General features: G+C 42.7%; 2 protein-coding genes and 1 long non-coding RNA gene across 14 annotated transcripts in view; 2 read left to right on the top strand and 1 right to left on the bottom strand.

Moving 5' to 3' along the window:
* Window positions 1-1,144: 1,144 nt before the first annotated feature.
* On the top strand, window positions 1,145-12,403 carry NSMCE4A (NSE4A component of SMC5/6 complex). The gene is made up of 11 exons (XM_077349984.1): window positions 1,145-1,342; window positions 2,655-2,735; window positions 4,528-4,658; window positions 5,231-5,382; window positions 7,909-8,005; window positions 8,497-8,587; window positions 9,106-9,200; window positions 10,540-10,588; window positions 10,731-10,819; window positions 11,966-12,050; window positions 12,143-12,403. Exons 1-10 carry the CDS (start codon window positions 1,264-1,266, stop codon window positions 12,029-12,031), a joined length of 930 nt encoding a protein of 309 aa, XP_077206099.1. The 5' UTR covers window positions 1,145-1,263; the 3' UTR covers window positions 12,032-12,050; window positions 12,143-12,403.
* LOC143843604 (uncharacterized) lies at window positions 3,032-15,193 on the bottom strand. Its single transcript, XR_013233613.1, has 3 exons — window positions 15,051-15,193; window positions 14,211-14,336; window positions 3,032-3,951 (listed from the first exon to the last, which is right to left on the bottom strand). It is a non-coding gene; the product is annotated as an uncharacterized LOC143843604 (long non-coding RNA).
* Window positions 14,589-22,202, top strand: part of ATE1 (arginyltransferase 1) — a 72,667-nt gene continuing 65,053 nt past the window's right edge. For 2 of the 12 annotated variants that reach the window (XR_013233612.1, XR_013233611.1), the window contains exons 1-3: window positions 16,808-17,219; window positions 18,384-18,447; window positions 20,428-20,490. Coding sequence is in view for 10 of the 12 variants with exons in the window: in XM_077349976.1 (XP_077206091.1) it covers window positions 17,114-17,219; window positions 18,384-18,447; window positions 20,428-20,490 (233 nt within the window). In the remaining 2 variants the exon portion in view is untranslated. Of the gene's footprint in view, window positions 14,821-16,805; window positions 17,220-17,731; window positions 17,988-18,383; window positions 18,448-19,532; window positions 19,766-20,427; window positions 20,491-22,202 lie in introns of those variants that run through there. The other 10 variants (XM_077349981.1, XM_077349974.1, XM_077349982.1 and 7 more) reach the window with 9 other exon arrangements.

The following is a 22,202-nucleotide window of genomic DNA, read 5'->3' as shown; positions in this document are numbered from 1 at the left end:
ATGTGGGGTAGTCAACCTGTGGTCCTCCAAAAGTCCATGGACTACAATTCCCATGAGCTTCTGCCAGCGTTTGCTGACTACCCTAAACAACTTTCAAGTAGGTAGATGTCTTGGTCTGAAGCAGAACAAAATTAGAGACCAGAGGCACCTTTAAGACCAACAAAGTTTTATCCAAGGTATATGCTTTCATGTGCAAGCAAATTTCCTCAGATACGTCACTGTATCCGAGAAAGTATGTATGCACACGAAAGCTTATCTTGAATAAAACTTTGTTGATCTTAAAGGTGCCGCTGGACATATAATGTGACGAGATTGTCCCACTTTTGGAGGGACAACAGGGGTTACCTGGCAAATTGTACTTATGTTGAAATTTAAAAAAATATATATTACAATACTATTTTTGTGTTCTATGAAACTTTTTGTTGCTCCATATAGACCAAATTTTTAATCAAGACCCCCCCCCCCCCAGTCAATGATGTCCTGCTTTACCAATGTTAAAATCTGGTCACCTTAACATACAAACAAGGTTAGCTTAGGAAATAAGGGGTGAAAATGGAGATAATATTATTGGGAAAGGCGATATTTATTCTATTTCTTATTTGGTATAGTAGATTGCAATGTCACTTATCGTAGAATGTAATGTAGATTGGAATGCATTTTTCTGGCCTGGAGACAGGAGAGAGAGAACAGACAATCGTGCCCTCTTGAAAGAAGAAAACGTTGCAAGCTTGCCTCCAATGCTTGGAAGGAGATAGATGGAGAGTAATGATAGAGTTTCAGCTAATTATTCAGCATTCCATAATTATTCAGCATTTCCACAAAATACAACTGCCCATCCATCTCCAATTTTGGCTTAAGTATTTCCTTCACAATGTTATCTCTCGGAATTAAACCCAAACAAATGGTAGCCATATCAGCTAAGTTTGTTATTCCTCTTTGGTCCTTGACTCCGTTAAACGTTTTCATTACGCTGTATGCTAATTTAATCTGCCATCGATATGTACGAATATGAGCTAGCGGCAACTTCCATTTCAATGCATCTGAGGAAGTGCGCATGCACGCGAAGGCTGCTCTACAGGAACGAAAACTCTTGGCCCTAGAGGCGCCGAGGGACGCTCCTGTCAAGCTTCGCGTTTTCGCTTGAGCCTGCCGTGGAGCCGTCCTGGTGGTCCTCAACGCTCGCGAGAGTTGTCGCTTGAGTTTCGTACCGTCGGCGGAGGACGGGAGCGCTTGCCCGAGAGGCGGCCCCTTCCTGGTGCGACCATGGACGAAGCCGATGGAGACGAGGTCTCCCGGCGGCTGCTCCGGCAGCAGTACCGGAACCTGATCGCCGATGTTCAGCGTGAGTGTCTTCCGAGGCCGCTTCGGGGGGACGGAGGGGAAAGCGAAGAGGCCGGCCTTGTTGCCCCCCTTTCCGGTTGTAGAAGGGGGAGGGGGCTTCTTTAGGGATGGAGTCTGCCCCTGTGCCTCGCAGACAAGCTGAAGTCAAAAGACCCGCTATTCAGAGAAGGGGCGTGTGGGTGTCTCTCTCTCCTTAAGGTCCTTCCCCCGTTTTCTGCGTCTCTTCTTGCTCGTGTCACACCTCTGAATTCGGAATCACGGTCAGCAGCATTGAAATGCGGAGGTGTTGATAGATTGGCTCCATGGAGCGGGGTGTATGGGAAGTTCAGTTTATTGCTCTTTTGTGATCTCCACGAGTTCAGTGAAGAAACGACAAAGCCACTCCTCCTTACACCCCTGTGTTGTTGTTGGGAGCCGATAAAGGAAACGTTTAGGGCAGCTTCTCAACAGCGATAGTGCTCAAGGTAGCTTTGAAGGGAAAGAAGCTTTAAACCATGAGTGCTTTAAAATAATTAGGTGTTGGTTGTGGGAGAAGAGGGAGGCACTGAGAGATGTGTGTGACATACAGTGCTTTTCTGCATAGCTCCCTTGCTAGTTGCTGATTTTTTATGCAGCTTGCTGTAGGGCCTGAAGCTATTACCCTCTTGGCTTCACAAAAATAAGTGTGATGCAAAACCGTGTACCAATAGTTCTTCATCATTGTAAAAAGCAGTTTCCTTGATGCTTTCCATTTTCAGTTTATGATGCTTGGTTTTTATTTCTAGTAGTGATAGTGATGTTTGTAAATATAATGGTGATATTTGAACTTCTAAAAATTTACATTAAATTATATTGCAGTGAAGCATAACCAAAGGGGAATAGTGCTAGCTGAGAACTAACTTCTAGCTGGTATACTTGCATCCTCTACCTATGTGGACACACAGCCGGCACAAATCATAATTTTTTTTGATGATTTACATTACAGTAGGGTATTTTCTCAGTGCATCATATTTGTGTTTAATTATTCTGGATAGTTTATTGCACTACACACCTTTGTCAAAAAGAGAATTGAATCAGTGTTCCCCAACCAAATTATGCCACAATTTCAGGGAAATTGAGATGCCTGGTCTTCAGGAGAAGAAAAAGTTACCATTTATATCACCTATCTTTCCAAATGTCTATTAAACTGATACCTTCAGATTTGTTGCTGTGTTAGGAACTTCTAGAATTTGAGCAATGTGTAGTTTATATGTGTGATATGTGATTATCACCTACTTTTAAACTAGATCATACTCAGTAGACTTTGTATTTCAACATGTATGTCTTTATTATAGAGAACCGTGAGATGATGCTGAGTGCCAGAAATGATAAACTAACAGGAAGTCTAGAAGAAGCTAACAAACTGTTTGTTGGAGGTAATGTGAAGCCACCCAGATGTTCATGTTATTGTTGTCTGTCTGTACTAAAAGTGTGTTTGAAATAAAACCCCAGAAGTTATCTTTTGTCACACAGAGCTGTAGGAACTTAGTTATTGAATATATTGAACCTAATCCAATTATAAGATTTTGTAGTCTACAAGCTTTCCATTACAGATATCATTCAAGTAACCCTGGAGATTGGAGGGTGGTGAGTAGCGGGGTACCTCAGGGCTCAGGGCTTGGTCTGGTACTTTTAAACATATTTATTAATTATCTAAATGAGGGGATGGAGGGACTACGCATCAAGTTTGCAGATGACACCAAATTGGGAGGACTGGCAAATACTCCAGAAGAGACAGTTCAACAAGATCTGAACACAATAGAAAAATGGACAAACGAGAACAAGATGCAATTTAATAAAGATAAGTGTAAAGTTCTGCATCTGGGTCAGAAAAATGAAAAGCATGCCTACTGGATGAGGGATACGCTTCTAGGTAACACTGTGTGTGAATGAGACCTTGAGGTACTTGTGGATTATAAACTAAACATGAGCAGGCAGTGTGATGCAGCAGTAAAAAAGGCTAATGCCATTTTGGGCTGTATCAACAGGGGCATCACATCAAAATCACAAGATGTCATAGTCCCATTGTATACGGCACTGGTCAGAACACACCTGGAGTACTGTATGCAGTTCTGGAGGCCTCACTTCAAGAAGGATGTAGATAAAATTGAAAGGGTACAGAGGAGAGTAACGAGGATGATTTGGGGGCAAGGGACCAAGGCCAATGAAGATAGGTTGAGGGACTTGGGAATGTTCAGCCTGGAGAAAAGGAGGTTGAGAGGGGACATGATAGCCCTCTAAGTATTTGAAAGGTTGTCACTTGGAGGAGGGCAGGATGCTGTTTCTGTTGGCTGCAGAGGAAAGGATGTGCAGTGGGTTTAAACTACAAGTACAACGATATAGGCTAGATATCAGGGAAAAAATTCACAGTCAGAGTAGTTCAGCAGTGGAATAGGCTGCCTAAGGAGGTGGTGAGCTCCTCCTCACTGGAAGTCTTCAAGCAAAGGTGGAGACACACTTTTCTTGGATGCTTTAGGATGCATTGGGCTGATCCTGCGTTGAGCAGGGGGTGGACTAGATGGCCTGCATGGCCCCTTCCAACTCTATGATTCTGTGATTCTGTGATTTATAGATTTCATTGCAGAGATGCACCTGAAATATCAAAAGAAATGCCCATATGCAAATAATGGCTTACATTTCTGCAAGAGTTATTGTTCAAAGTCTTTCCCTTCAATTTATTGCTTCCCTTCAAGTTATTGCTGATGATGTCTGAGTGGCTTATTCCAATCCTATGAATTAGGTTAGCACTGTCTGAATATTTCATGTTGCAAGGAGGACAGATATATAGAAAATTTCACCAAAGATCCACCAACCAGTGAATTTCCATTATGTCTGATAATTTTAACATTAAGGTTATTTGTACATTATAGTAACTTGCTACAGGTATGGGAAATCATATTCTATTTGCATTATTGCACAAAAGCAGCCAAAAAAGAAAACTGGTAATGTGACTTTTTGAGAAACTTGGAAAAGGCAAAGATGTGCTGGATGGCCAGACAAGAAAGTGAAATTTACTGTTGTAATACATTTCATTTAATGCTTGGAGTCTCTGTATGAGGACACAAACACTTGAGTGCTTGCAAGCACCAAGCGCTCTAGTTGGTGGTATTGAAATACTTGTCATTAAATAGCTTTTGAGAATAGCAAAATATTCTTCTTTCATAACAGTGTCCCGGGCCAGAGAGGCTGCTCTGGATTCACAGTTCCTAGTTTTGGCATCAACTCTGGGAAAGGAAAAAGCAAGCCAGCTGCAATCAGACATGACAGTGTTTGATCCATCTGCTTTTGCAGAAGATCTAGTAAGTTTGCAGGAAATAGTTATGTGGTAATATAATATTGTTGTGCTTGAGAGTTCTACAACAAAATACTTTTTAGAAAAATAATTACTTTTATCATCTTTGTTCACCTTGGGCAAACTGTTCATCACCAAAGGTTTAAGAAGTAAAGGAGAGAGGAGCTTTATTATTGTAAGATTAAGTTTGCTTGTTAAAAAATCCAGAAGCTTGCGGCCTAATATTTTAGGTTGGACACTTTTAACACATGTATATCTGTGTTTGGTTAATAATGCCAATAAAGGTATTTGATTTGCTAACAGCAAGTGAAAGCTAGAACATTGCTGAAAGTAAACCAGTTCAGAATTCTTTCAAGTATGTTTTGAAATGCCGAAAACTTACCATGATTTTTGAAATGAAGCATGAAATGATCAATTAAAATGAAATTTAATTTGTTTGTAATCTCTCTTTAGCTTTGTTTAGTGGAGTATGGAAAGTGCCTTCTGGAAGTTGATAGCCTGATAGCCCTTTGAGACACCTTTCTAGAAGTCTGCTTCCATTTCATGATGGAAACTGATACCTGTATCTTTCCTCTACAGTTATCATTTATGGGTTTAAATCGTCTAGATGGAGATGAATGTGACAGTGACAGTGAACAGCTTGCTAGTGGATTTTTGCCTAGCAATGCTTGGTATACGCTTGGTGAAGAAGCAAAAAAGTACTTTAGAAGAGCACCTACTTTCCATTTCATGTAAGTATGAGACTTCTTTCAAGTATTGCAAGATAGAATGTCTTGAACACAACTGGAAACATTTAATATCTAATGCTGAACTTGCCCCCAAAGTGCAAATTGGAGGGGGGGAGGCTTATTAGGTTTACCATACACTCCATTAAAAAAAAATACATATATGAGATTGTCTTGAGTTCCAGCCTGGTCCCTATGATTCCCTCTGTTAATTAAACTCACTAGCAGAGTCAGGAACAAAGTCCCACAGAAAGGGATAGCATTTTTCTTTAGAGATGGATCACCTGATTGGCTTAGCACAGCCTTTCTAAATTTTTATCATTGAGAAACTCCTGAAACATTCTTCAGGGTTTGAGAAACCCCAGAAGTACATTTTGTGTTTTATCTGTTTTGTATTTTCCTGTGTGTATAAAATCTTTGTTTAATTTTGTCCCCTGCAAGTAACAGTATCTGCCTTCCCATCTTATTTTGTTTTTCCAAAATAAAATTGCAGTGTTTTTGTTTAAGAGAACATGGGGATAAAAGGATTGTGTCAGCTCATGAGAGAGGCAAGTTGCGTGTTTTAACTGTGTGAGGGGTATGTGTGGGTGACGAAGAGGGAGATGTAGGCCTTTCAGTCACTGCCTCAGATTATTTATCATATGGCATTTATCATATGCCAGGTGTGTAATATATCCAGGAGATCCTAAGATTCTTTGGCTGCAAGGCAAGAAACTTTTGGAGATGTTTGACATGGCCTGCCTCTGCCTCATGACCCTGGTAATCCTTGGAGGTCTTCCTTCCAAGTCCAAGATCTGATGGACTCAGGCTTGCCTGGGCTATTTGGGTTGAATTCTGCCTAAGAATTGACAGGTGGTGGCAGCTAAGTGGTGAGTCCTGGACCAGTAGGGTACTCCATCTCTCATTCTTCCTTGCCTTTCCTTTGATAGGGGCTTAGTCACACTCCTCTCTGCAAAAAGCAGGGAAAGCTGACCAAGATCTTTTGAAATTGTATATAGCATTGTGAGTAGCATCAACCATTATGAGTAGAAGAGAGTGAAAGTAGTTCTGTCATGTGCCCTCCAGCCACACCCTGATCCTAAAGGTAAAGGTATCCCCTGTGCAAGCACTGGGTCATGTCTGACCCTTGGAGTGACACCCTCTAGCGTTTTTATGGCAGACTGAATACGGGGTGGTTTGCCAGTGCCTTCCCCAGTCATTACCGTTTACCCCCCAGCAAGCTGTGTAATTTTACCGACCTCAGAAGGATGGAAGGCTGAGTCAACCTTGAGCCAGCTGCTGGGATTGAACTCCCAGCCCCATGGGCAGAGCTTTCATACTGCGTGTCTGCTGCCTTACCACTCTGCACCACAAATACAATGCTAGTTCCCCCCAAGTATGCTACCCACCAAAAAAGGTCACCGTTAAATAAAGTGTATAAGATTTTTAAAGGGGCTGTCTTTTTGTGAATAAATATAGAATAAACCTAATTTTAGCAGCCAGTCGTGTAAGACAGTGGTCCCCAACCTTTCTGAGGCTGGGGACCGGCAGGGCATCGGGCCGCGCCTGCACAACGCGCCCGCGCATTGGGCCGCGCCCGCATGGGCCATGCATGCGCGATGCGCGGCCCGGCCCTGATTCCCTCTCCCCGCCCTCCCGCAGTAAGAAGCTTCCCCGGCCGCAAGCTTGCGGCCTGGGAAGTTTTTTACTGTGGGGAGAGGGAGCCATGGCCTGGCGCCATGGCCTTCGTGGCCCAGCACCGGGCTGCGGCCCGCAGGTTGGGGACCACTGGTGTAAGAAACTGGACTGAACTCAGGTCTGTAGCCAGAAACTTTCCATTCTCTTAATTCTACCAAGCTCAATCTATACATATTATATCTGTAACATCTCCTACACTGCATTAAAAAAGTACTTCAAACTGCAAGCTTGTAACATCTGCATCGTACCCTAGAACAGCTTTCTGAACTGCGTGGAAGGCCTGCTTGAACAGACTAATGGTCCATCTGCTCCAGCTTCTGTTTTCCTATGGCATTCAGTTGCCGTGAAAGCCCACATGCCAAGGCCTAATCGTCCCTCAATTGCTTAGCAACTGCCACTTGTTTTCTCTCCTTGAACATGGAGGCTCCATTTAGCTGTTATGACTACTAGCTATTGATTTCCCTTGAATTTGCCTAATATCACTTTAAAGCAACCCATGCCAGTCCTTGACTGAGGTCTGAGCAAGGAGAACTACCTATTTGGCTGTCGTGCTGGGCTGTATCTCTTGGCTGCTAGTAGAAAATACATTTTATATGCCTGATATTTTTTCAAACAGAAAGCACAAAGAGCAGCACTGCTGATTGGTGGGGTATAAAAAGTGTTTGATGGGGGAGTTGCCCTTGTTTGCCCCCTGTAGCTATGGGCCTGGCAAAAGTTTTGCTCATATGTTTTGAATCCCATGTCATCAAGTATCTGGAATTTTCCTAGTAAGAATAAATGTTACTTTTACATTAGGCTAACAATTTGGAATTTGAATTGTTGCACATGGGAGTCACACTGTTTTCCTTGGTTTAGGTTGGGAGCTTTCACTGCTGATCCTCCTGTTCAAAGACCACGAATTGAGAGACAGAAGAAAGCGGGGCCAGATGAAAGAAGGGCAATGCCTAAACAGGTTGTGTGTGGCTGGAGTATTGCAATGAATTGCATTCTGCTGCTGTGTCAAAATTGTGTCAAAATTCAGTGTCAAAATTGTTCTGATCTCAGTGCACCTATGAATACAGATGACAATTCCTTTTAGCAGGTGTAGGATCCAGTACAAATTCAGAAGACTTTTCATGTACAGATCTGCTTTGACAGAGTGTAAATGTCAGCTGACCTGCATGGAAATTATATGTAGGATTTTCATAGTATATTTCACTGGCCCAACAGCCATCTTGGATGGTGGGATCTTGGCCTGACTTGATAGGAATTGATGTCTTGTACATTGGGCTTGGTCAAGACATCAAGATGTTATTGGGGGAGGGGGGGGGGAGCTGAAACTGATGTTGAATTGTGGGAGTGCAGTTCTGATCAAAGCTTATTCTGGCCCATGTAACTGAGCAATGCACTCCTACAGGATAATGTACTTGTGTGATTGGTAGCTTAACTGAACTGTATTTTTAGCTGAAAAAGATGGAAGAATCTGCTCAGGAAGCCACAGAAAAAGAAGTAGAGAGGATCTTAGGATATTTACAAACCTTCTTTAAACAAGAACGTAAGTATGGGAGTAAAACATTGCTAATGCAAAACTTGAAATGGAGCATTTCTTGTTCCTGTCTTTAGTCCTGTAAAGGAAGGTTGTTCCTTTCCCCTTCCAGAGAGAAATTGCTACAGAAGCCAGCAGTGCTGTTTTCAACTCCAGCTTGTTCCTCAGGATCCACATAGTGGGAAGAAGCAAGCTATTGAATCTTTCTGCTGCTATGCTAGCTCAGGCTGCTTTGGCTTCCGTTATTTTTGTAGATGCTGAACTCTCTTCCTTCAAAATCTTTGTATATAAACTGTCACTCTTCTGTATGTTTATCCTGGGATTGCAATGAGAATTCTGTTTGTAGCTACCTCTCCCTTGTTAGCCATCAGATTGATTCCATTGTCCAAATTAAAATAGGCAGCAGATAGCAACAAATGCAAGTTTAAAAGAAATCTCAAACGTATGTCACAACGTGGTAAAGAAAAAACAAAAGGATGATGAATAATGACACCATGTTCTCACACCTAATTTTCTTATTTTTGTAGCTGATGTCCCAATATCTTTCCTTGAGTTTGTGACTGATCCAGATTCTTTTGCTCGTACTGTGGAAAATATGTTTCATGTATCCTTCCTAATAAGAGTAAGTGTAAATGATTTGCTTTGTTATTTAAAAAGCCAAATGCATTCATATGCACTAACTTTAACTTGCTTTGCAACAAAATTGTCAGGAAGCACTTGCTTTTTATAACCTTGAGGATTTCTCGATAACTAATTGTTACTGAATAAAAGTAACTATGTATATTTTTGATGTGGAACATCTACTGGCGTGGCCCCTATAACGGAAACGATAACAGACGTGATGCCCGTTATCTCGCTTTAGGGGACATGCCAGTTGATGGCCTGCAGAAGTGGAAGCACCAGAGCAGCAAGGCCTAGCACTGAGACGTGCTTGTTGCTCTGGCGCTGGCGCCACTGCCAGTCTTCTGAGGCTGTTCCTGCCCTCCAAGGAGCAGAAGTGGCCCTGGAAAACACTTGCCAATGGCCTTGGTACAAGAGCAATGGGCGTGCCTCAGTGCTGGGGCTTGCTGCGCTGGAGCTGCAGCTGTCAGTCTTCCAAAACCGCTTCTGATCCCTGGGGAGCAGGAGCAGCCTAGGAAGACTGGTGGAGGTGGCAGCAGTAAACAGGCCTCAGTGCTGGGGCTTGCTGCGCTGATACCACCTCTACCTGGTTTCCAAGGCCACTCCCACTCTCCAGAGAGCAGGAGAGCCTAGGAAGACTGTCGGTGGCGGAAGCGGGCCACAGTGTGGGTCCCTGCCCCAGAGGAGTGAGGAGGAGGAGGGAATCTGGGTATCTGGGAGGCGGGAGTGGGCAGGGGACAAGGATTCTTGCCCTTTATGTAGATTTTTTAAAGAATCCTCTTTGGTAGATTTTTTATGCATAAAGGAATAGTTCTGGAGCCCAGTACCTATATGTTACTGATAAACCTTACATAACATTTTGGTCTGAAGTAGATTTTAAAATTGAAAGCAAGATAAAAGTAGACCATGAGGTTTTCTGGATCGTCTGTCCTAATTAACTCCTCCCATCCTCTTCTACTTTGTTTTTGTCTTAGTTTTAGTTTCTTATAGCCCAACTAATATCTAAACTTGCTGTTTAGAAACAGTACTGGTTTCTAAATCTTCTGTGTATAAGGCTGAATCAGCTGTCCAATTCTACCTCTTGGCTATCATAGTGTACACTTTAAAATTAAGGTTTGGAAATAACAGGGGACGTGGTCGTTTTATGCTCCTGTTTTTTTAATTTTGCTTATACAGCCAACATTTTAAAATTCATTATCTTAAGTTCCAGGGATTTGTGAAAGAGAATATTTGTTTTATTTGATTTAAATACTGTCAAATCTCAGATATTTGTACATCATTTAGATATGCTTGGGTAGCTTTTGCTGCCTTAAGAATAAACTGAGATGTGTTTATTCCAGGACGGCCTTGCAAGAATCACCCTTGATCATGACAAGCTTCCTATAATAGGTAAATGTTAAGGACTCCTTTAGAAAAGCTAATATTTGATTACCATAGGGCCTGATAATCCTTACAAGACACTTAATTAATGTATTTTGTCTTAAATGCTGAAAAAGTAACAAGTTTTTCTTAAAATGTGATGCATTGATAGAACCCTTATACCCAGGGGAAGGAGAAAATAATCCGGATAACCAGGCACGGAAACAAGCAGTCATACCAATGAGCTACCAAGAATGGCAGGTATAGTGAAAATGTTCTTCCTTTTTCTTAAACTAACTTTTGCAGGAAAGAGTGATCTGTTGGGAGTTGCAGGGTAAAAATTGAATGAATTAATGAATATTATGTAGTATTCTTGCAGTTTAATTGTACAAGATTGCTCATTAGTTAAGATCTGCATCAGTTACTGTTTTGTTTTTTCTTTAATTTTTTCGAAATAACCTTTATTTAGGACTTTAAAGCATAGCATAAAAACTACACTAAATTAAACTAATAAGAATTTTAAAAAGATAATATACAAGATAATAAGAGGAAAAAAAGAAAAATGCTTCTCACATCAGTACCCTTGTTTAAATTAAAATAAAAATTATTTTAATTTTTTTCCTTACAGTCCTCTATAGTAGCTTCTTTTTGCACAACACTTCATTTAATTTCCATCTACAAATATTAGACATTTATTTATTTGTGGAATTTCTAGACTGTTCCTCTCCAAACAGTCTCAGGGCGGCTTACAATAGTTAAACTCTATAAAATAAAATGTAATATTACATTCTAAAATTAATTAATTTAAAATTATTCAGAATAAGAACATGCTCTGTCATTTCCACCCCAATGAACCTGAGATCACATAAGTGATCTCTGTCTTCAGAGGTCACCCGTCAGAGTGACCAGTGCCATCCACCCCATGGCCAGGCTAGAAACCAGACTGGAATGGATCCAGAACTGATGTTTCACCTAAGTATGCCTTTAATTGGTCTGCAGCCACCATTCTTTTCTTTTGAACACCATCTGTGCATGAAATTAGATTCAAGTGGGTCACCGTGTTGATTATCTTTGCAAAATGGGTAATTTCCTGTACCGCTTATACAATTTCAGAAACTTGCTCCCCCCCCTCTCTTAATTGTGCTCCTTTTACTTCTAAGCCTATGTAATATAGGGGTAAGTTACTTGCAGAGAACTTAATTCTATATCTTATTGATCAAAATTGTCAGGTAGTCATACTTATTTTCCTGATGTTAGCTACATGTTTGGGTGTGTATATGTGCAGAATCTGTTCAGAGTACTACTGCGGGTGGCTGAAGCTGGAAAAAAAGGCAAAATACTTAATTTTAATTGTCATGAATTTTAAATTCAGTTAACTGTTTGAAGCCAAACCTTTTTTCTTACCAGAATATTGTGAAGACTTTTGAAATTTCACAGCCCATGATTCCACCAGCTACACTGGGAACAAAGTGAGATTGAACAATTCTGAAAGGTACTTTTCAGATGTTAACTCAGCCACACAATTATTGAGGGGTGGTTCCTTCATGTTGCTGAAGACAGAACAAGATCTATTTTCCTTTACAGGTATTCCAGTGTTTCATGAGAGGATTAGTACTAAGCACTTTCCAGTTGATTTTTTTGCCCATAGAAGCCATCCATCTTTTTCAAGAAGCACAGTACTTGCTCAAACAGGGCACATGTTGATGTTTTTTGTACCAGATTTCTTTTTATATGAGATGTAATGTTCTTGATATAACGTGTTCACAATTCTCAGTATGTGGCTTCTTTACTGCCTAAACGATGTACTATAATATTTTGTTCAAAATTAAAGATATATTTATGTTATTGTGTGTGAGTTTTATATTTATGACGTTTCTTCCCATTATACATCTCAGTCCTCTCTTACATTTTACAATGTAATTTTATATTTTACAATTCTTACAATGAAAGCAACTTTGAAACTAGTGAAAGAATACTTGTAACTTTGGTGCAAATCAGAAGTCTGTTTTTATGCTTGAACACTACAAGACCAAAGTCTGCCAAATTTAAGACAAAAGAGGGAAGAACGGGCACTGCTTTAGTTAAACTCAGATGATCTCAGGGGTTTGGAAGTTATAATGCACATTTAAGACCATGAAAGCTTTGTGGAATTATAGCACACATTGTTAGACTTGGTTCAGGAATTTACAGTATGGCTGTTCAAAGGATCAAAACAAAGAATAAAAAGGTAAAGGTATCCCCTGTGCAAGCACCGAGTCATGTGTAACCCTTGGGGTGACGCCCTCTAGCATTTTCATGGCAGACTCAATACGGGGTGGTTTGCCAGTGCCTTCCCCAGTCATTACCGTTTACCCCCCAGCAAGCTAGGTACTCATTTTACCAACCTCGGAAGGATGGAAGGCTGAGTCAACCTTGAGCCAGCTGCTGGGATTGAATTTGGGCAGAGCTTTCAGACTGCATGTCTGCTGCCTTACCACTCTGCACCACAAGAGGCTCATAAACAAAGAATAGCATCCAAAAAAAATGTTTGTCAGACAAAGGAACCCTGTTCCTCTGAAAGATATGTACTTTGTCTGACTGGTCCCATCTCGCAGGCATACCTAGCTGGGCATAGCAGCCCACAGATCCCTTACCTTCAAGAACAAAGCAAGACATGCAGTAATTGGCTTTATGTGAAAACCAGAGCCACAGAATGGGACGGGGAGAATAAGAACAATGAGTTACCTTTCCAGAGGGTTCTGACTAGGCTGTGCTCTGATTGGTTCATTGTAATCACCTGACTCCGGTAGACCCAAAACTATAACTGGCCTAAGAATTAGGAGACAGGAGGCTAGCTTGGATTTTGGGTGAGATTGAAAACCTGAAGCTATAAACGACTGTCAGCATTGTAGACGGCATGTTTGAGCTGAGACAAAGATTGTGCTTCCTAATCCTAAATCAACCTTTAAAGTGTTAAGTAGTAAGGTAGCTGTTATTTTCTGAGTTGCTTGGTTTTAGAGTATTATGATTTCTGCATTTCTTCTAATAAACTTTATTTACATATAAATAAAGAAATAAACAAACATATAACTGTTTCTTGAACCCACTGGGGTTCAGGCTGGAACTTTTTGACAATGTTGCAGTAGGAAAGAAAGTCTGTTTTACACACTGCTTCATTGGGGGGGGGGGATCTGAAAATAGAGTCTGTAAAGCTTTCTCTACAGCAGGTAAACACTCTGATCAAACCAAAGAACAAACACTGAGCTGACGCTCCTAAATCAGCTGTGTGTCACTGTCTATTCGAAACAACTCTCAGAGAAGACAGTAGAATGAGAGCTCAGCTGCTGTAGGGAAAGCTTTTTAAATACTCTTCCCCGCTGGACCTTCAGCTTTTGTTTTTCTTGCTTTGCTTTGGTAACTTGTGTCTTTCTGGTTGCTGAAAGAACCATTAAAGTTTTTCCAGCTTTTTTAAAGGATCAGGTAATCTGGTCTTACCTTACCAGAACCTCAAGAGTGGAGGGTAGTCAAACATTAGTTTATTTTCTAACCTTCCAAATAGTTAATAGCTGTTTGCCGACTCATCCATCCTGATTACAAAGAATTTTCCACCAGTGCAGCTCTTGCCATTGAACATTGCTGTAAACCCTTTCTAAGTGCGTTGAGGAGGACTAACCTTGTCAATGGAGTTTTGCTTCTTGGACAGGGGGAAGTGGTGCTCGATTCTATTTAATAAGAACTGCCATTATTGCCTTTTCATGATGGATAAGTGGAACAGCCCGAAGTGGTGGGGTCTCATAGCCTGTGAATCAAATACAACCAGCTGGTTGTTCCCTGCACCTGTGATGGAGGCAATGGCATAGAGCCGCTCTTTTCCAGGTGGAGCCTGGGGATCCCCTGGGATTGTAGCTCCACTCCAGGGGAGGGAGCTCCGTGCCCCTGGAGACAGCAGATGTTTTGAGGGTGGACTTCACCGCCCTCTGCTCCACCGCGGCCCCTCCTCCAAAGTCTCTAGGATGAAGCGGGCAACCCCATAGCAGCACAGGTCGCTCCCTCCGGGCACGTGCTTGCAAGGAGCGCCGGCCGTCGCAGGGGCACGAGGCGGGTTCGGACGGGGCGAGGGGCGGGCTCGAGCGCGGCTTCTCCGGCCTGGCCCAGTGGCGGCTCAGCACCCGAGGGAGCCGGGGGGCTTCGGGGCACCATGTACTCCATCGTGGAATATAAAGGGGAGGCGACGGGCTACCGATGCGGCTACTGTCACTCCACCCGGGCGAAAGTGTCCCATGGTAAGTGAAGCGGGTGAGGGGGACAGTTTCTGTTCTTCCCTCCAGCCAGCCCTCAGCCCCGCAACGCATCACGGCTGCCTCTCCACCTGCCTGCTCGCTCGCCGATCAACCCCCCCCCCCTCCCCTCCGCGCGCGCTCCCAGAAACCCTCATTAAAGATGGCAGGAGGCTCTGCCTTGCCAGTTTGCTTTCCCTCCGGGTGGCTTGCGGAAAGTTTTGATGTGAGCTGACCTCAATAAAGATGGCGGAGTTCGTGCTTCTTACGCCGCGCGAGACCGTTTTCCCTGGAGAGGAAGAAGCGTCCCGCAGGGTCCTCATGTCCGGTCTTCTTTAGCATTCCGGAGCTGAAGGGCAGGGTAGTTGGGAAACCCCGCGTAAAGCCTCGCGAGGGAGCGGCGCGTTGAAAGCTTTGGGCTCTTTCCCGGCGGGATTAGTACTTCGACCCGGAAAGTTGTTTTCCTGCTGTGGCGAGTCTCTTCCCCGACGGTTGTTGGGCTAGAGCTGCAGGCTTGTCAGATTTAACAGTAAGGTAGTTGTTTGGTGAGGCAGAAGAAAAAAAAGGTCCAAAGCACAAACACTGGGTCCCGCGTTCACTATTTTCTCAGTCTGCTTGAAAACTGGAATTTCCTAAAGTAACATTTTGCTACCTGGATTCAAATGAGTAGCCGTGTTGGTCTGAAGTAGCACAATAAAACTCTGAGCCACATTTTGGCAGGGAGTTATCATGTGGCTGTGTGTGGATGCTGTGACACAGTTTACTAATGTAACAAGATTAACTTTTGCTTATATATTCCTACTGTTATGATGGTCAGTTCTTAGTCTGAGTCTGACGAAGAGTGCTTGCACTCGAAAGCTCAGGCCTTGAATAAATCTTTGTTGGTCTTAAAGGTGTTACTGGGCTCTGACTTTATTTTGCTACCTGATCAGGGAGCCCGTGAATGTTGTAGTGAGTTGGGACAGAAAAGAGCAGATTTGAAATCCCCACTAGCATGGGAACAGGTGGATGATCAGTCATTATACACTGTTTCATTTAACTCACCGGGTGAACAAAATGAAGGAGTGGAGAAAAGGAAGATGTAAGCCTCTTTGGAGACAGTATGGAAATTAATAAATCCATGCCAAGAAAAAAAATGCAGTTAGATGCAGGGGTGCTGACCTCCAAGTGGGACCTGGCCAGCTGGAATTGTTGCTACTCCTTAGGCTAGAGACCAGTTTCCCTGGGTAAAAAGGCTGCTTTGGTGGGCGAACTCTATGGGGTTATACCCCGCTGAAGTCTCCCCCCCCCAATCCTGTCTTCCCCAGACTTTGCCCCCAAATCTTCAGGAATTTCCTAACCCAGAGTTGGCAGCGAGAATTAGTAGCAAAATTAAAAAGAAGTACATCTTCAGCCAGAAAACGAAAAGGGACTTCAAAACACATGTTCAATATTTATTTAAATCAGCGTACATCTGCTGTGGTATAAAGTGCAGTATGTTATATGCAGTTTATGTATGAAGAACGTTTTTGATTTGTTTATTCGGCAGTCAGCTGGCCAGACAGCAACAGCGGCTGGCTTTTATTGGGCTACAAGGGTGCCCTCCAACGTTGCATTGCGGGCAGACATTTGGCAAACTGACAACCGGGACCTGAGGGAGGGCGCTCCAGACACGTATTCCGGAATATAATGCTGTTAACCTTTAAGGCGCCACACCGCTCCGGTATGGCTTTGCTGCAACCGATTAACACAAGCAACCCCCCCCCCCCCATTATTAAATGCTGTATCAATTAAATCTTGGACTAATCTCGCCACACACAAACTTGGAGCAGGGGCAGGTAGAGGACAGGATGCGTGCGGAACGCTGTAAGTCCAAACGAATCCTGGAAATCAAACCAGTGGCACTTCTGCCTGTCCCGAGGCTTTCCATTCACCCTGTTATCAAAACGCAGCTCAGCTCGTGATAGACGCGATCCCTTCAGGCGCCGCCGGACTTTGGCCCTTGCACCAGAACACACCGGGATCTCCGATTTGGGGGAGCCTCCTTTCATTAGTGTTGTGCTTTCCGCACTTAAAGCACTCCGAGGCCGCGTGCAAGCGGCAGCATTGCCTCCCGTGCCTCTCCACCGCCCCCTCCCTGCAAAGGGAGAGTGCTCCGGTCCACAGCCCTAGACCAGGAACGAGCGTCGTGAAACTGGAGCGCCGTCGTTACGCCGCCCAGACTTTTGCCCTTTGCTAAGATGGCGGCTGCGGCTGCTGCGGCTTCTTCCGGGAGCCCCTAAAGGGTCCCTTAAGGCTGCTGCCGGTGGGGCGCCGTAAGATGGCGGCGGTCGGGGGAAGCTCCCCTAGCATCGTGGAGTATTTCGGGGGCGAAGACGGCTACCGCTGCGGCTACTGCAAGAACAATGCGGGCAATTTCTCTTACGGTGGGGGTCGCGCTGGGTTGGAGGACGGAGGTTTGGGTGACTGTTGTTGCACCAGTGCGCTGGGGAGGAAGCTGGACGGTCGGGCTCTGGGAAGTAGTCAAAGGGCGGCGGGCATGTCATTGGCGCTCTCGGCCGGGCATTTGCCAGGCGCTGTGGACCAAACATGCCCTCCGCGTAGCCGGCTCCAGGATGGGGTGTGGCTCTGTTCAACGTCAGGCAGGTTTGAAGGGCTGAGGACACTTTACTTGTTGCGGAGCCGTGGAGTTGGAGCTAGCTAGAGGCAAGCCAGACCCGGCAACTTGCCTGTTCTATTCCTGGAACACCTTGTATTTTAATAGCGTGATGTAGCGAAGCCCATCACGAGTATCTGATCCTAACAAATTAGATTAGATTCTAATTTGTGATATATCAGATTCAAACATTGGAGAGCTGTTTTATTAAAAACAATTTTTTTCCAGATATAAGCAAGCATATCACGCCCGCCCGCCCCCTCCCCAATTTTCAGGACTTGTTTGGTTTACTGAACCCGGAAGGAGCTCCTATGCTGTCCCTGGGCAGATGGTGTAATGCCATGAATAGAGTCCGTGGTAGGAAATGGTGGTGTTGGTGGCTGTTCAGCAAGGACTGACTAGGCAGAGGTCTAGCTGGGGGAAGGAAGAGAGGAGGGGTGGGGGTGCATTCTGACCCACTAGTATTAAAGAAACAATTGCTGAGTGATCTTCTCTGGCTATCCAGCTTCTCTTCTCAGTGCCAGGAGGCAAGTCACATGTAAGTATTGGAAGCAGATCTAGTGCTGAAGTTCACAAAGATTCCAAAAAATAGGATAAAGCTTTGCCATGTGGGGATCTGTCATTTAACCCAGACTCTAAACCTGCCCGTTAGCCATGTATATCTAATGGGTGGGCCTGGTTATTGTTTAGTTTTTACACATGTGTGGGAAAAACAGTCAATCAGATAAATGTCGAGAAATATATTGAGGGTCCGGTTTTAATGTATGGTTAAGAAAGATTTGAGGTTTAATACGTTTTTAATAGCAGTTCCTAACACTCTTGTTTTGAAGAAGTGCTTTAGTGTTTTATAACAGCAGGTTTCCATAGTGACTGCTTTGACCTTGTTATTTAAAACGGAGATTTATTTCATTGTCTTGTATGAATGCTTTTCCAGGTATGTGGGCACATTCTATGACTGTTCAAGATTATCAAGATCTTATAGACAGAGGATGGCGAAGGTAAATCAAGAATAAGTCTTCTGAACGGCATCAGTTTAAGTCAATTCAATGAACAAGGGTTAAAATGTCAATATTTAAATGCCATAGTATTTTACCAGATTTCAAAGCTGATACTGCCACATATGTATGCTTAGACTATAAGAACCTGCCTTATCCTAAATCAACTGATTCCTGTAACTCTTTTATCTACTCCAGCAAGCAGTAGTTTCCTGAAGTCTTGACTTGTTTTGGTTTTTAATTCAAGATCTAAATGATTTACACATGCTCTACCAGTGAGTCCTTGAACCACAATTCTAAATTTGAGACAAATTAATTTCTATCCTCTGGTATTTCAAACATTGTGGTTCATCATGTCCTGGAAAGTTTATAAAAATCTGAGTTGAATATATATGGTAGTTCAGCATTGTTTAGAGGCATGGGCTCTTCATTTCAAGCTCCAATTGAGAAATCTGACTTTGCTCCTGCACAGTTATTTTCTGTATTTATTTCAGCCTTTGACTACAGTGAAAGTCGGTGGGGGAATTTTTGCTTTAGGGATGGATTGCAAAGAGAGGAAGTATGTGATTCTGTGGCTTGTTCTTAGTTTTTTAGCTTAAGCATAATGTTTAATTTGGGATGGAGAATGGTATAGTATAGCTCTGTTAAGGGATCCAAAGCTGTATGCCATGGGTTACGTAGGCAAGTGTGTGCAAATAATAGACTTCTGTAAAAATACAAATGTAGTTTATTAGAAGAAATTTAGAAATATCAGTTTATCAATATATTTTAATGGGTAACATGAGTCTCTAACATCAGGTAGCTCATAAAATAATAAATGCTAGCTTAACTGCCTCATACAATGAACACTGCATCAGAAGGCACAACTTTACTTTCATTCAAATACAAACCTCAGCTCAGGTGTCTTTGGTCATAGACTTCTTAGGCCAGTTATATATGCTGGCCTACTGAGTCAGGTGATGGCAGTGAACCAATCAAAACATGCCCCAGTTAGAATGACCTCACCCCTCTCATTCTCTACTTCTGTACTATGGCTCATCAGTTCTTACTTAGAGCTAATTAGTCTATTCCATGCTTTGGTCCTGAAGATGATAACAGGCCTGTAGGCTGGCAGGATCCAACTAGCAACCCTTGCAAAATGGAACCAGTTAGACATGATACGCATTAACTCTTGAGCGGAAGAATTGGGATTGCTTTGCCTGACAAGCCTGGTCTTAAAAGCTGAGCTGGACTGTTATTTGGATGGGAGACCATCAAGGAAAACCTTATAAAGGAAGGCCATGGCTAATCACCTCTGTCTTGAAAACCCTGTGGGGTCACTGTAAGTCAGCTCTCTATCTTGCTCACACACTCAGAGTTTAATTTAGCCTTTTAGAGAATTGCGGGCTCTGTAAGGGAACTTTAACTTGGCCTTTTATGGAAGCAGATGATCTTTTGACTAGCAGTAGATAAATAAGTATGAAGTCTTTTGCTGTTCTTTTCCTGCCCTGTTTAGCTCTTATAATTCTCAGGAAGTGCTCACATTCATGAATCATGTATTCTTTCTTGAAATTTTTCATCAGACACACTGGTTTATCATAAAGTGTTTGATTTACAGTTAAAACTAAAAATAAGTGTTTCTATATCTGTTATAGATTAGAACTGCTAGTGCTCAGCATCATTAACTGATGTTTGGAAACAGTCTGTACAGTGGAACTTCTCCACATTATTGTATTTAGGTTTTAGGCTTCTAGCTACAATCCAAAATAGTTCTAATAAGAACTAAATTTCAGTTAAAGTTTTTAGAACTTCTGTGTAGGGGCATTTATGACAGTGCTAAAAGTCTGGTATATGATTGTATATAATTATGACTATGAATAAGGGTATATTTAATTTGGAGATTGAATATTTTAGTTGATTAGCTAGAGTTAGCTATTAATAAATGTGCTTCAGGTAACACTGTTTTAAGAATTTGTAAAATATGTTTTAAACATATTCTTTCAGGAGTGGAAAATACATTTACAAGCCTATTATGAATCAGACATGTTGTCCTCAGTATACCATAAGGTAAGACTGTGTTATCCTGTTCATCAAGTGTCTTCTCTGCCATGTATATTACTGGATGTGGGAAAGGTGATTAATGCAGCTGTATTTCAGGCTAATAGACACTGTGCAGCTGTTAGGCCCATTATGCACAGCCACTGAAACGGCGATTTTGGGTCACATGGAAAACGCAGAAGGGGAAGAAGCGAAGCAAACCGCTTATGCACGGGACGGGACGCAACGGCGGCAAAACCCAGAGTAACCGATTATGCACGCGGCAACCCCGGCGCCGTTCCTGGTTGCGCCACGGTCACCCAGAAGCTGCGCTTTCTTCCGCGTTTCGCTAATACGGCTTTTTTGGCGGCATGCACCGAATCTGCGGCCGGTTGCAGCCGGCTCTGTGCGTTATCGGTGATTTTAGTCGCCACCATTCCACCCCGAATGCACGCTATCCTCACCGTGCATAATGAGCCATAGGGAAACAAATGGTGATCATCCAGTAGTTTTAAAGAGTAAGAATTCTCTGCACATACAATAAAATTCATCTTAATTCTGTGTAATGTACATGAAATTACTAAGCTGTACATTTAATGGAAATGATTCTATTCATTTTATTTCTTTTAAAATCAGTGGATTTGGTTTTATGGTTGTATGTGTGGGAGGTGCTAATTGTGGAATAACATTGCCTTCCCACAGCAATTGTAGGGGACAATTGCCAACAAAGATTATCAGGTATAATGACTACAATGGAGAAGGGGAAATTGAATTAGAAACTAGAGCTAGATGACAATGATTTTAAAACAAGGCCCTATAAAAATGTGGAGATAATTTAATTATATGTTACATACAATAAGTAATATGCACTGCTGAAGAAAACAATTACCCTTTATTTATACCTCTTTGAATTGTAAATGTTCACAACAAGATTTCATGTTGTAAAAGACTTAGCTTTTTTACAGTACCACTTTCACCTCAAAGTAGAACTGCTAACCAAAGTCTCAGATAAACTGACCAACTGACAATGCTGTCCTAAACTGAATTACACCCTTTTAAATTAGTTGAAATTAGTTAACTTGGGAAGAATGCACTGTTAAAATCATGAAAACACTAGAGGGCGTCACCCCAAGGGTCAGACATGACTCGGTGCTTGCACAGGGGATACCTTTACCTTTAAAGAGGGTAAAGCATACAGTTGCAAGACTGGGGTCATAACCTTGATCCAATAGTTATCCTTTGAGTAGAACTAGTGTCCATGTTTAGCCAGCTGGGTTTCAGATGCATTGACCAGTTTGATGTAAAAACCCAGGAGCCTTAGATGGGCCCTCATAGAGACTAAAGGGAGTCCAACCTTGGTTCTTAAATGTGCTGCTGGAATGCCCTGTGAATGTTGTAAGATTTTTCTGATAAAAGTGTTTTGGATAATGTCCAACTGAGTTAGAGCCTTTTGATTCCACCCCCAAATCTCCACCCCATACCATAACGGGGGGATTACCTTGTCTAAAAAGGCCTTTATTGACGGTACCACAAGTTGTCCTCCTCTGGAGGAGAAAAACTTCAGGATAGCACCAGTTGTTTGGTGGGTAGATGCTAGAGTAGCTTTTAAATGAGCCTGACAGGACAGGGAGGCCTGAAAGATAATGCCTAAGTATTTAGAAAAAGGGCATTGATCGATTGACCAGCCAAATTCGGCTCTGAACCTACCAAAACAAGGAAGGGTGCGTACCCAACTTGGATGG

This window comes from Paroedura picta, chromosome 8 (assembly GCF_049243985.1).
Source record: "Paroedura picta isolate Pp20150507F chromosome 8, Ppicta_v3.0, whole genome shotgun sequence".
Classification (NCBI taxonomy): domain Eukaryota; kingdom Metazoa; phylum Chordata; class Lepidosauria; order Squamata; family Gekkonidae; genus Paroedura; species Paroedura picta.
Note: the sequence above shows the minus strand (reverse complement) of the source record. Positions and strands in the feature narration are given on the sequence as shown.